The sequence below is a fragment of the Botrytis porri genome (assembly GCF_014898465.1).
Source record: "Botrytis porri strain MUCL 3234 chromosome Unknown BPOR_001, whole genome shotgun sequence".
Classification (NCBI taxonomy): Eukaryota; Fungi; Ascomycota; class Leotiomycetes; order Helotiales; family Sclerotiniaceae; genus Botrytis; species Botrytis porri.
Window position 1 is genome coordinate 1,413,923 of NW_024066075.1, and position 14,127 is coordinate 1,428,049.

At 36.5% G+C, this 14,127-nt stretch overlaps 2 protein-coding genes across 2 annotated transcripts; one reads left to right on the plus strand and one right to left on the minus strand.

Moving 5' to 3' along the window:
• Nucleotides 1-4,797: 4,797 nt before the first annotated feature.
• On the minus strand, nucleotides 4,798-5,739 carry EAF01_000395 (uncharacterized protein; the record flags this gene model as incomplete). The annotated part of the gene is made up of 1 exon (XM_038908645.1): nucleotides 4,798-5,739. One exon carries the CDS (start codon nucleotides 5,737-5,739, stop codon nucleotides 4,798-4,800), a length of 942 nt encoding a protein of 313 aa, XP_038775551.1.
• Nucleotides 5,740-9,447: 3,708 nt separating this feature from the next.
• On the plus strand, nucleotides 9,448-10,537 carry EAF01_000396 (uncharacterized protein; the record flags this gene model as incomplete). The annotated part of the gene is made up of 2 exons (XM_038908646.1): nucleotides 9,448-9,626; nucleotides 9,679-10,537. 2 exons carry the CDS (start codon nucleotides 9,448-9,450, stop codon nucleotides 10,535-10,537), a joined length of 1,038 nt encoding a protein of 345 aa, XP_038775552.1.
• Nucleotides 10,538-14,127: the final 3,590 nt, after the last annotated feature.

Below are 14,127 nucleotides of genomic sequence, written 5' to 3' on the forward strand. Positions count from 1 at the left end.
GAACTTGTTAGTTTATTAGGGAGGGGAAAGGGGGGTAGATAAGCGATATTGTAAATGGATATCAATCAGTAAATCAAAGGAAAATGGTAAATCCCACTTCGTAGGATCTAGGCTTGAGAAAATGCCCATTTCTCGCTAATCAAGAAGTTTTTCGATACAGATAACCAACTCCAATTAATTTGGCTACCATAGAACAATTAGTCTTATGTGTCAGCACCGAGCTCTGTTACTTCAGAAACTCAATCGATCTATTCCATACAGTTTGTACAGAATCGTGATAGATCTTAGAAGAATTCATGCAATGAGTCTTCGCCATCGTCTCACATTTGTCAACATCCATGTAAAAGATCTCAATGACAATAAACTTCTTGTCGAGAATTAGCATAAATGAAAACATTCTACCCAGGAGAATCCACCACCATCTGATCTAAAAATCACAAGTATGAAAATCCATGCTCTCTTTCTACAATCACAGCGAGTTCTTGCTAATTCTCTCATTTTCAGTAAATATCTGTGAGAATCTATAATAAGTATACTAAATCACTTATTAATATCTTACTAATCAAGAGATATATTGATGACTAATACATATACAATATGATTTTACACTATAAAATTATATTATTATATTTCTTAGAGAAAACACAAAAAAACTAAGGAAAGATTTTCTTGGAAAAACCTATTAATCTTTACTACATTTGAATTAGAATATTATTCTCTATCCTCTTTTAAAGTTATCGAATTGATATCTATTCGAGTTAGGGAGATATCATTATTAATGTTAAGGAAGGGAGTTTAATACATTTATATTGGAAATATTAATATTAATATTATTATTAATAAATTTACTAACTTATATTAAATATAATTAAAAAAAAAATTATAAATTCCTATAATAATTCAAACTTTTTAGTACTTAAAGATCTTATAAAAAGGTTTCAATTATAAAGAAGAAGGTTTTTAGATACAAAAAAATGAAGAATGAAAACTTTTTAAAAGGCCCTACTTTTTTTAAGAAATATTTTATAAAAAATATACCAACATAATATTTGATATTTTACTAATATGTTTATAGCTATTCTATATGAATAAAAAAAAAGCCAGACCTTCTAAAAAACATTCATAATATATCTATTCAGATATATAGTACTTTATATTAGTATACAATATTACTATAAAATACTAATTTCAATACTATCTCATATAACAAATAATACATTACTAATTATAATTAAAGAAATAGTAATTCTTTAATGTAGAATATATATTACTAAAACGATAGTATTTTAATATCATTATATTTACTATTTCAATCTTATTCAACCACCTAGTCCTATAATATAGTCTTATTCCTTATATTAATAAGATGGTCTGGTAGGCCCTAATATATTATGTTTTATATTAATAGGATAATCTAGTAGAAGGAAAGGGAATAGGAGATATTAGATTTTAAAAAGAAATTATATATTATTAATATATTATAAAAGAAGATAGATATAAGGCTTATAAATAATAAATTAAAGATTATAATAGGATTTCTAAAGGATTCGAAATATTAAAGAGTAAAGATAATCCTTTAAGAGAAATATGACATTATAATTAATCATAGCTTTTATAATATTTTAAGAAGAATTGAATAGAAAGAAAGGGATTATTATAATAGAATAGAAAGTGTAGAGTTTTTATAGGTATATTAAAGGATTTAATAAAAGAAGAGTTTTTGAATATAATAGGTCTATAATATAAATAATTTAAAGGATTTGAAAGAATTGTTTGGAAGATTGCTTATAGATTTTAATAAAAAAGTTTAAAAGAGGGTGAGTTTTTATTTCTTTTTCCCATCTATCTTATTCAATTAGAATCATATATAGGCGTATTATATGATCTTAGTATAGCTAGATAGACCGAATCGATTATGAATTTACTACTACTACTACTATATCTCTTATCAAATTGATTTATAATAAAGTAGAATATAATAAAACTAGATAAAAGATTATTAATAAAATAGATTAAATTGATTGATTATACTTCCTTTTTATAATATAAATGATTCTATAAAATTCAATTCAATTCAATTTTATCTATAAGTACAAAAACTATTAGAATTTTATTATAAGTTATATAAATTTAGAATATTCTTTAAAGAAAAACTAGAAAAAGTAAGCAAATTCAGATCTATTCAAGCTCTTTCTTATAATTTGATTTCAATTCAACTCTCATACTATATTCGATTTATTCCTTAAGCTGAAGTGACTAAGTCTTCCACTAATACTAGAAAACTATTATTATTATTACTATTCTAGAAGCCAACCTCCAAGAATCTCCTAGCTCTGTAAATCTTCACAAGTCGTTGAATTTCTTCTCAAGAATCACATTGACTCCACATAAAGCAAATTCGCCGAACTTCATATGAATTGTGTGTTGTCTGTACCAAACTAGCTAGCCATAATTATAACAGCGAATCTGTGTGGATAAAATACTACATCATTACTAATCTACTCACTCTCGCACTCTGTGATCTCCTATAAATAGTCTGCCAAAAATTATTTTCAATAGTCGCGAGTATTCCTTCCTCTCAAAGCAAATATAACATGTTCTTGGAAAGAAAGTCTCAGCTCTAGGAGTAGGACCCGGTCATGCTTGGTATTTAAATTGCTTGCTGAGATTTCTTCACTCATAAGGACGTCTCTTCGGTGATTCCAATGAGGAAGAATCCATAGTCATAGTACCACTGACAATAATAACACACCGGTGATGAAAATTCATAAGTAGACGAAAGTAAACTTTCAGACTAGAAACTGGCGATAATAAGTCAAATCAAGTAAATTTGCTCCAGCCTAGATCTGCATCACCTTTGTATCAATCCCAAGACCTCGCAACATTGTAGGCTTCATTGTACCTCAACCACCTTGCATGAACAGAAAAGCAAAAACAGACAATCTCGTAGCTTTTATATCTATATCTGTCTCCACCTCACTCTCCACAAAACTGGCAGCCCCCCCTTCCATGAAATATCACTTCTCATCACATAAGGTTCCCATCCAATACAAACTCACAAAACCCCTCCCATCCCCTACTAACTCATTCCTGCCCCTATCCCCTATCCCCCATCCCCCCTCCCCACTCTACACTTCCACCATTCCCCTAACTAAAACCCAAATATACAATTACAACTAGACTCTACTATATCTCCGAAACATCACATATAAAATAACCAATATAAAAATATCTCTTATTCTTTACTACACTTTTCCACTCTTTCCCTACCCTACTCTCATACAAACAAACAAATAACCATACAGTAAATCAAACAATAGCAGAATTGCTTCATATACACATAAATATCCATGTAAAAAAATATATCCGAACTTCCCATCTCGTTCACGCATTCATATCCCATAGAAATCTCTGATATTCTATACTTGTTTTGAGTCTTCTAAAGTTTGAAAGGTAGCATCTGAATTACTGTGGAGGAGTGGGTATGAAAGTGATGACAGTGGGTATGCTGATGAGAGTGAGAGTGATTATAACAGTTACAGTGACAGTCATTACAACAAATAACTATAAAGATAATAAAAAACACCACTCACCATTTTACCTCCGAGATACAATCTCCCATCCCATCACATCCCATCCCATCTCATCACACCTAATCTCCTCTTCTCGAATCCTAATATTCCCTTCTCATCACACTTAAAACCCCCCTCACAAACAACCAACCTACACCCCAAACAACCATCCCATCCTCACCATCCTCACCATACTCCCTGAATCTCCTTGAGTCCCTAAACATAAACCCTTTCCACAACCCAAAGACTTCCTCAAATACTGGTGCGTTTTCTTGGTATATCTTGCATAACTTACAAATAATGGAGGACTATCGATTCATAGACTATTAATCATGAATCATGAATCATGAACAATGAACAATGAATCAGGATTTTGACTTTTTTGAGTAAGTCCACTTTCATGTAGAGATTTAGTGGATTTCCTCTTCTTTTGTTAGGAACCTAATGAATCAAACAAGCCACTTTCGTTTGAAAGCAGGGAGTGGGGATACTAGCGTATTCTTTGTGTGAAGAGGAAAGGAAACGGGGTATATATAGCATATACATGGAAACCTAGGAATATCAAAGTATAGGAAAGACCCCAAGATTCGAATCGAATATGATTAATGACCCATAGCCAAGTTTTAGGGATGTCGAACTGAATGGAATTGATCTCGCCTACTTGAGTTATATCGGCATTGATGTATGATGGTAACGCATATTGTTGATTATTGTCTCGAGATTCTTGAGATTTTGTTGTTGTTGTTGTTGTTGTCGAAATTCAATGGGAGTGGTAGATAAATACTGTCAAACTAATCGGTATTGTTCTCATCCTGACTTTGCCATCTCATGCACTGAATTGCAGTGTATAAAAGAGCGTATAGTACTCAAGAAAAGGTAGGCATGTACATTTCGATCAAAGGATGATATTATAACATCAAGTAGCCACTTGAAGCGAGTCGGAATGAACATTGACCCCTGAGCTTGATTGTAGCTCATGGCTCTTGAAGTAAAGGTTAGCTTATTAAATACGAACTGTAATTGTATACTGTAGCACTTCAAGACTCGAAGATGGAGACATACTAGTCTACTTTCTGAGACTTCTCTGAAAAGGGGGGGGATCTACCTTATTCACTTGAACGTTGGCATACTGCCCATTCAATAATTCACCAGATAGTTTCTACCCACTGAAAACAAAACCCTCAACAACCTTCCATAAATCCCCCAAATACCCAACAATCAAGTCTCAATCCCTTAGACCCATTACACCCGGTAAACACTCTTCCAAAAACCCCCTCATCGCCACCAACGGAACACCATGTCTCATCGCCGTCTCCTCATCCCACGAAGAATGCAATCCAATCAACAACCCATCATCAGCTCTCCCCAACGGTGCCCCCGAATGTCCCCAATAAGTCCACGCATCATGTTTCAGTGCTCCAATCTCCGAATTCTCATGCGGATCCTGTCCCTGTGTCATTCCACAAAAAGATCCTTCTGATACCTCAAAAAGATTATACTTTGTCTTTCGATTGTCTGAAGATTCCAAATCATCGCTTCCAGGTTGTCCAATACATATAATAGCTATCCCATATCCCGGAGCCTGAACTCCCAATTTCACAAATGAGAATTCTGGAATACTATCCCTAATCACATCATCACCAATTTCCACCGTCACAATTTTCAACAGCGCCAAATCACGTTTTCGATCCCAAAAACGACATTCGACTTCAATCGCAAGACCAGTATAATATAAAAGCCACTGTCGTGGTTTGGCTTTCCATTCTTCCTCCGTCTCGCCAATGCAATGAGAACATGTAATTATCCATCCTGCGGGATCAATACATGCCGCAGTCCCAGCTTCATATTGCGCAAAAATCAAGGTTGATGTTAATAGATTGCGCATGTGAAATCCGGATGGTAAATCTTGGAGTGTGGATAATGCGGTAGCTTTAAGTCGTGATTGTTTCTTGCGGAGAAGTGTGAGTTCGGTTTGGTTTAGACCTTGTAGAGTGGAAGATCGTGGTATGAGTTGAATCTTTTCGTTTATTTTTGAAGTAGTAGGTGAAGTCTTATTGGAAATGAATTTCACTGGTTGTTCCAAATTTGCAGTCGGTTTGGATGGCAGTGAATTTATCGAGTTTGTATTCCAAACTGAGGATCTCAATATGCGTTTGTTGTTTTCCATATTGGCGTTAGCGAATTGGATGCTTGACTATATTTGTATAGATATTCGAACTTAAAAGTCTTTGTAAGTATAAATATCCAATAACTTATCAGTAATGTTTTAATACCACCCCCCCACCTTTCATTATTGATTTGAACACTTTTTATCGTAATGTCGTGTCGTGTCAAACCGCACTTTTGCATCTAGATCTTCAATGGTCTAGATGTATGCAATATTCAATAGGAGTCTGGCCACGATCTTTTTCCAGGTCAGTTCCCAGGGGCGTTTTACAGACCTAGGTCTGGCCAAAGTCCGATATGCAACAAAACTGTTTTTGAATTTGGTGTTTGGAGGGTTCTTTTGGATATGGATGAAGTTAATATTGTTAGAGTATCTCTAATCAGTTTCTAATCAGCAAGTGGTATAACTTGAGGATATTTCCGATACTTTCACGGGTTGCCTACATTTTGAAGTGAGAATACGAATGGGAACGTGCACTGGCATGTACACAATGTTTGTGTGTATCACATGATATATGGTCTTTTCTGGCGGCAGCACTACGATCTTGGATGGATGATTTGGTTGAATTACGACAGTCTCCAGGCTATTTATGCACATTCAATAAGGTTAATTGAGCTCCAGTTAGAGGCTTTTCTACCAAACAATGTTGTATAGCTTCTGATATTTTTGTCCTAATCACGTGCACTCCTAGGAGTCGAATATCTTGTCAATCTAGAACTGTGCATGAGAACTAGAGTCGTCAAACCAGAAGTCTTTGGACCACAATTCCACTTCTCATCCAATCTTCAATAGCCTATGATCATAATGTTGCTGGCAATAGCAATACATTAAGCCTAAATCTATCTTTAAGCCTTCTACTTCCCTTCACATCTGGGTCTTGAAAGTCCCAAGATTCTATCTCCCAATTTGTTAGTATACCATATGATTTCAGCAGACCTGTCTAGATGTCCTCAAAGCGTTCTTGTTCGTTTTTTATGAGAATCTGATACATTTTGTATATACGATCCCACCTCACGCGACCAAGACCAATATGAGTACCAGATATCCCAAAATAGCTCTGAAAATCTGTCAACCTTATGCCACCTCTAGCCGAAGTATTCATACAAGCAAACCTTTACCAATTCAAAGTTGATCCGACGACAAATTCAATGAAAACCTTTCACATAATCTGGTTTGACTAATGATCCTAGAATTATGGGTGGAAGTCTGGGTAGAAATCTGGGCAATACCCTTATGGAAATGATTCAAATGCGGGGTGTAATATGGTGGTATATGGTGTGGGCGTTAACAAATGTTGGATACTTTTCTGAAAATATAGATTTCTCTACTGTTTCACTCATTGTACATATCTACTTAGCTGGCCTATATGTAGAGCGCCTAATGGTGTGTTATAGTAAATCATATCATCATACCTACATCCTACCATTGCCAACCTAAGTCCGTATCTACATACTCGCATACATGCGTTCAAAATTCACCCATCACTACCGTATCCTCCCTACTATCCCATCTATATTAATCTATCTAGAGACTGTTGATAGTGAGGTTGTATTCCACATACCTCATATCTCGCACCCTGCTCATCATTGCATATACAAACACACTCGAAGCGGGGTTCCTGATATAACGCAGACAACGAGAATGGGGGGTGATTCGGGGTGATCAATATATATCTCACAATCACCATTATTTCAAGACAAGATGGATCGGCGATAGAACAAATTGAGAGCTGAAATTCATTCTTCGGTCACAGTCTCAATATTCATGTGAAAAGCCGATGTTTAAAACCTGATAAAGTTTATCAGGATGGTAGGGATGAAGATTTGCTAAGGGTTTTCTTAGTGTGTATGGGAAGGGAAGATCATTAATTTAATCTCATGGATTCGGTAGATTTTCTTTTAGATTTTGAGGAATCTGAACTTGGACGGGGCCGATATTGATAGATACGTAAGGGATATCTTAGTTCTAGTTCTAGTTTCCATAAACTGCCGAATAGAAAAGATAGATCACGATGAATACGAAGAATCATTCGCACGGAAGTCAGTACTAATTTGTACTATACTACTACTATATATCCACTACACAATACCAAATTTGTTATTGAGACCGAACACTCGCAGAGGAACGGCTACGGCAATTAAATGAATGAGCTTTGATGGTGTTGTTGTTCAATAAAGATCAAGCTTCAGTAGTGGAGAAGCCGAGATACAGAGCACTAAGATACCCCAATGTGGCGGGGATTGTGGATTTATGGATTTTATGGATTTTTATGGATTTATGGATACTTGTCTAACGGGGGAAGAAAATTGATATTCCATTACATTTCATTGGTTGAAATGTATTGCATTAAGCTTCGTTATCATTTAGCTATATCCACAATTTAACCATCCAAGACCTTATTCGATGCAGAAGAAAATCATATGGGGAAGAGGGGAGTGGAGGGGCCATACTCTTCAAATATTTCATTCCAACCTCTTCAATCTCTTCAACTCTTGATTCATGAACAATAACCATTCCCACCAAATCAATTGGTTACCCAAGCAAATTACTCAAATCTCAATAACCAAGCCCCTAGTAAAATGTTTGTCTCTACGCGAGTATGCGATATTCAAACCAACCGATACCAATCAATACCAATCAATACCACCTCATGATACCAACTTTCAGAAATCTTAACGAAAGGTGATCGCTTTAGACAAGGATATATTCCGGGGTAACATACACATTTGTTCACACCAACATAATGAGCTTTGCCTAATACAAGAACATCGCCGTTCCGTCTATGATCCACCGAGGCTCAATACTTGAATACACCGAAAGGGGAAATTTCATGGTGAGGTCTGACATCTGATTGTATAACAGGAACCCATACTCGAGTACCACATGAATAGTAATGGAAGGCTGTGCTTGGTTGCAATGTTACATTTGGTGCGTATTAGTCTCTCGGTAGAAGAGATGGAATGTTGTATGTATGTCAAGGTGTGTCAATCTCCTTCTTAATTGGTATAACAGACCATATCTCTAATTACGCCAAAAAGCTTAACAAAGTTGTTCAGCTAAACAGGTGTGGAATTATAAGGAATTATCGTAGTGACGGCGAGATTCTCGTGGTCCTGTTCGGTCATTGCGAAACAATGAGACCTCAAATTAGCCACTTCAAATCCCTTGGGTTTGATTATTTGCCATTCATAGTTTATAAGTATCATTGAGGGAAATCTTCTCACATGGTTTACTTTACATACTTCTTACAAATCGGACATAATACTCCATGGGGAATTCAAAAGTAGATCCAAGACTTCCACTCGTTACCCTTTCTATCATATCTTACTTGCCTCCCCAGTCAAAAAGACCCCTCTCTGTACATATCTCCAATAACTCCACATTAGATTGATGCCCTTCCTTTCTCCACCCGTGGATATCTTTTTTTCAAGAGATATAGAAGTATCGAAAGTTCTTCTTTTTTTCTTTATTCGACTTTTCTAATTCTTTTGGCCATCGTCATCGTTATAGGGGAATTATATTTCTTTGTTGAATGGTTATGCGACGTCATCAGATGAGATTTATTGGATGAATATTTGACTATAAATTATCGTATATCATATCAAATTGCATATCCATCAATTAGCGGAAATAACTCCGAGTAATCGATTCTACGAGAAAAACAATATATTTGCGATCTTTCCCAGAAATTACTCGTGGAAAATCAAAATGGTTGGAGGATTAGATGATTCGGATCAAAAGGTGGAGAGAACAGAGGTTGAACAATATGAGACAAGTCCACCACCAAAGAGATCCTTGGGTGGAAAAGTAAAAAGACATTGTGCTCGATTTTGGTGGATTCATCTTATAATTTTCTGTATATCATTTCTCATTATCGCGTTATGTCTGTAAGTATTTCTCAGATGTCCAATGTCTTGAAATCTATACTAACAAGAATAGTGTCTATGTCGCTATGCCTAAGATTGCTCAAGATGGTGTTAATGATTCCTCTCTCGAACTCACTCAACTCCAATTCACAGATCCAACTCCAGATACCATTGTTCTTGGTCAAGTAGGAATCCTTCACAGTCCTTCAATGTACACACCTACTCTTGACCCATTCAACGCCTCCTCATACCTCGTCACCAATGGCCAATATGCTTCATCCCCAATGGTCATCATTCCTCTCCCCAAAATCCACGCTCTCCACCCAAAATCCACCATCTCCGTCGAAAACCAAAAAGTATCCATCCTAAGCATCGACGCCCTCTCCGACTACACCACCGCCGTCCTCTCTAACGAATACGTCACCACCGCTCTCGTAGGAAAAACCAAACTCCACGAAGGTGCCCTCCCCGTCATCACCGTGAACTACAACCAAACATCCACATACAAAGGTCTCAACGGCCTCAAAGGCTTCAACGTCACCAACGTCCGCGTCAATCTAACTGCGCTCTCCGGTCCCAATCTCTCCGGCTACGCCTATATTCCCAATCCCTCTGATATGACCATCGTGATGGGCGACGTCACCTTGGAACTTTCCACCGCGGCGGGAGTCGTGGGGAACTCTACCATTGCAAACATGACACTCGTACCAGGGAATAATACACTCCCGATGACGGGAACGATGGATCAATCGAAGGTTCTCGGGAGCGCGGATCTGACCACCGGAATCGTACAGTTGAGTATTGTGGGGAAGAGTGCGATTTATAAGGGAGAACATTTGGTGTATTATGAGAGGGCGCTTGCGAGTAATAATTTGAGCTTGGCGTTGAATGTGGCGCAGGTGGTGAAGGATAGTGCGGGGGGGTTGGTTTGAGAGTGGGGAGTGGGGAATGGAGGATGGGAGGGATTTGCGATTGTGGAAATATATAATTAATTTCTCATCTGGTGTGAAAGAAAAGTCGGTTGTGTTTGTGTCTTTGGCAAGGGATGATGGGTGATGGGTTTAGCTTCCTGCTTTCTCCGTTACGAGACTGCGAGAGTGGTGAATGATGCATTTGGAAGAACTAGCATTGGACGTATGTGTGGTATGATTAACTAATTTTTTGCCGCCGGAGCTCTGGATTTGAATTTAAGATACCTACCTACCTACCTACCTATCAATTTGATTACCTATTTGAAGACTTGCAATTCCACCAAATTACATTTACAATTACATCTCATACCTATCTTCCTTTTCCCTCTTTTCCGTCCATATCTTGATGGAAAAAGAAAACATTTATATACGTCAAGAAAGTAAGATTGGGAAAGGAATGATTATTTCATGGATGGATGATGTTTATATTGGGGGTGTATAGTTGAATATGTGGTGGAGATTATTGAATTGTGTTTCAGTGTTTTGATGTTTTTGAGATGCTTCATTGGGTTGTGAGTTGTGGTTTGGGTTCGAGCTTTGTGGTTTGCGAGGTGAGGGATTGGGGGATTGGAGGTTGGAAATTCGAAAAATAGGGGGAGGAGGAGGGGAAGTGAGGAAGAGGAGAAGCTATGAGAGTATCATGTTAATACTTATATAGTTATAGGTATATATCATACCTAATCATTTTTCAAGTAACAATATATCTCACGAGTATATACAAGGAGTCAAGACTTAGTATTTCAATTTTCAGAAGTGTCTAGTAGAGTGTTACTAATGTAGCGACGTTGTCAATTCAAGCCATCTTCATCTTCATCTTTATTCTTCCCTCCCTATTCCACCTCCCCGTCCTCGTCTATCGTGGTTCTACCGCCCTCATTATCTAATACGCCAACCTCTCCGGCCTCCCCGTCGTAACCACCATCTCCGCCCGCCTCGACCAGATTCTCCGTCCTCATCTATGGCGGCTCCCCCGCCACCGGCGCCCTCTCCGGCTTCCCCCCGCAACTTCGCCAACCCCAAAAGCCTCAGCGCCAACAAAGTCTTCGACTACCACTCCCAGAAGGAAGGCGGATTATGAAGGGGGTTCTTGCTAGCGTATTACTAATAAATGGGGTATATAAGAGATCATCTCTTAAATTACCTCTTTTAATTCATTATAACCTTTTCTCCCATATAAGACGAACCCTTTTCTGAAGCCCAACGTGGGGGGGGGGGGGGGGGGGATATTCTCATTCCATCATCTGAAGAGACTTTAAACTTCTTTTTCTTTTCAAGTCAATTAAAGATTGTATTATATAAAAGACTGAGATTATACACCCTAAAGCGTTTTAGTTATTGATTTCGGAGAACACATCCCCTACCATCAAGATCATCACTTCATGAATACAAGTAGTAAAGAAGTCCATCGAGAAAGAGATTTATCTAGAACGAGCTAAGTAATTCAATCAAACCTTACAACGATTCAATAGGAATACGAAATATCAGTTTTACGAGAAATCAAACTGCACGTCGCTGCCGCCTCGGAAAAGCGTCGAAAATATCTCTGAATCATTCTATGACCTCATTCTATATAAGGGGAAGGTACAATAGAGGAGTGTACGAAGTTACATTCAAGCAAAAGTAATTGATTGTGATAATAATATTAGTTTATTCGAATCAATCTGAACTCCAGTTGATCTATAGATAATTGATTCAAAAGATCTGGCTTTGAGTACCTAGGATACAGAATGAGATGAGATAGAACAATAGAATAAATGAAGTAATGAAGTAATAAGATGAAATAAGATAACAAAATAAGAAGAGATAATAAAGTAAGATGAAATTATGAAATAATAAAATAATGAAATGAGATGAGATAATGAAATAATAAAACAATATAATGAGATAGATTAAACTAATGAAATGAAATTAAATAATGAGATAAATAGAGATAATATATTAAAATCAAATAAGGAAATGAGATGAAATAATAGAATAAGATAAGAATTATAAAGTAGAATAAAATAAAACAATGAAATCAAATGAAATAACAAAATGAGATGATGTTAGAGTTGTAGTGTGAAAGAAGGACGAAGTTCTTATTATGCTATGTAGAAGCTATAAGGGCGGGCGGGATTTGGCCACGAATTATAATATATATGGATTAATGAAAAGGCATGTATTTTGAGAACGTTGGTAAATATGACAAGTGTAAGAGAACTCACTCCTGGAGGTATAGTTATATTCTAATATACATATGTATTTTAAACAAATTGTCATTATGGACTTGCTACCAATTGTTAGGGTTATAATGTGAAAAAAGGATGAAGTTCTAATTATACTATGTAGAAGCTATTTATATGTACCTCGGTACTCTGGTGCGCTAGTATTAGCGTACCAGATGAGATAATGAAATAAGTTGAGAGATCGAAATGAGATTAAATAAATGTAATAAATTAAAATAATATAATAAAATATACTAATAAAATAAAATGAAATAATGAAAAGAGATAGAATTTTAGAATTAGATAAAATAATGAAATAAGATGAGATAATAGAATGAAATGAGATATTAGAATGAAATGAGATATTAGAATGAGATGAGACATTAGAAGGAAATTTCAAGGTGAGAGACATAATAGATATACTTTTACTATTTTGAAATTCAAGAAAGAAAAAGAAAATAAGATTCGATATTCGTTTGTTTTCTCGCTTGTATATGACTGAGGAAATCTATAATATACAAGAGGACTGAGAGTAGACACGGTATAGATACTAATACACGAGTGAATAGAAAGAGTATATGAGCTAATAAACTATATAAAAATGATTTTACAAGAGTGAAACTCAGATATAAATGTGGGGAGAAATTCAGGTTGAAAAGGCATGTGAATCATCGATTGATTGGAGAAATAAATGGTCTGACAGAGAGAGGAGGTATATAAACCCCTCTAATCCTGAGGACTTTGCGTTCTCTATCTGCTATTATTTGAATTTCGATGATTGAAGAGTTAGGACGGGTGAGGAGTGTTGATTTTCTGGGTTTCTGGGGTTTGTTGTGAGGGTTTGTTACTGCGTACCTGGGTAGTTATTGCAGGTGCGTGAGATTAGATCATTTCTTGATACCTTTAAATTCGTCATGTTTGAATGAAAGAAGTCTTTTCATTGTTACTACAGTGATGCCATGATTCTTTTCCTGGTGAAAAGAGATATGTTTTCGTTGTTGATTCTCGTTATTGTCAATCAGTGGGTTTCCTCATCAATACCTGCGTACATCAAACGAAATGCCCGAGACCTTAATCTTGGGAGGGAGAGACTGCTCAGCGGGAAATTTCAAGAGATTCAGAGAGAAAGTTTGTTGATTTTCAATATCACCGAGGGAGCTTCCTTGCTTCCCCAACGTGCATTGAATGGCTGCGCTGTGCGTGGAGATTCAGAATGTTTGCGGATACATGATTTTTATACTACTTCTCTACCGGTGTTGGGATATGTGGGAAGATAGATGGATAGGAGGACTTGTACATGCGAAGATCGCGGGCTGTTGATTGACACTGCGAGGAGAGAGGAGAGTA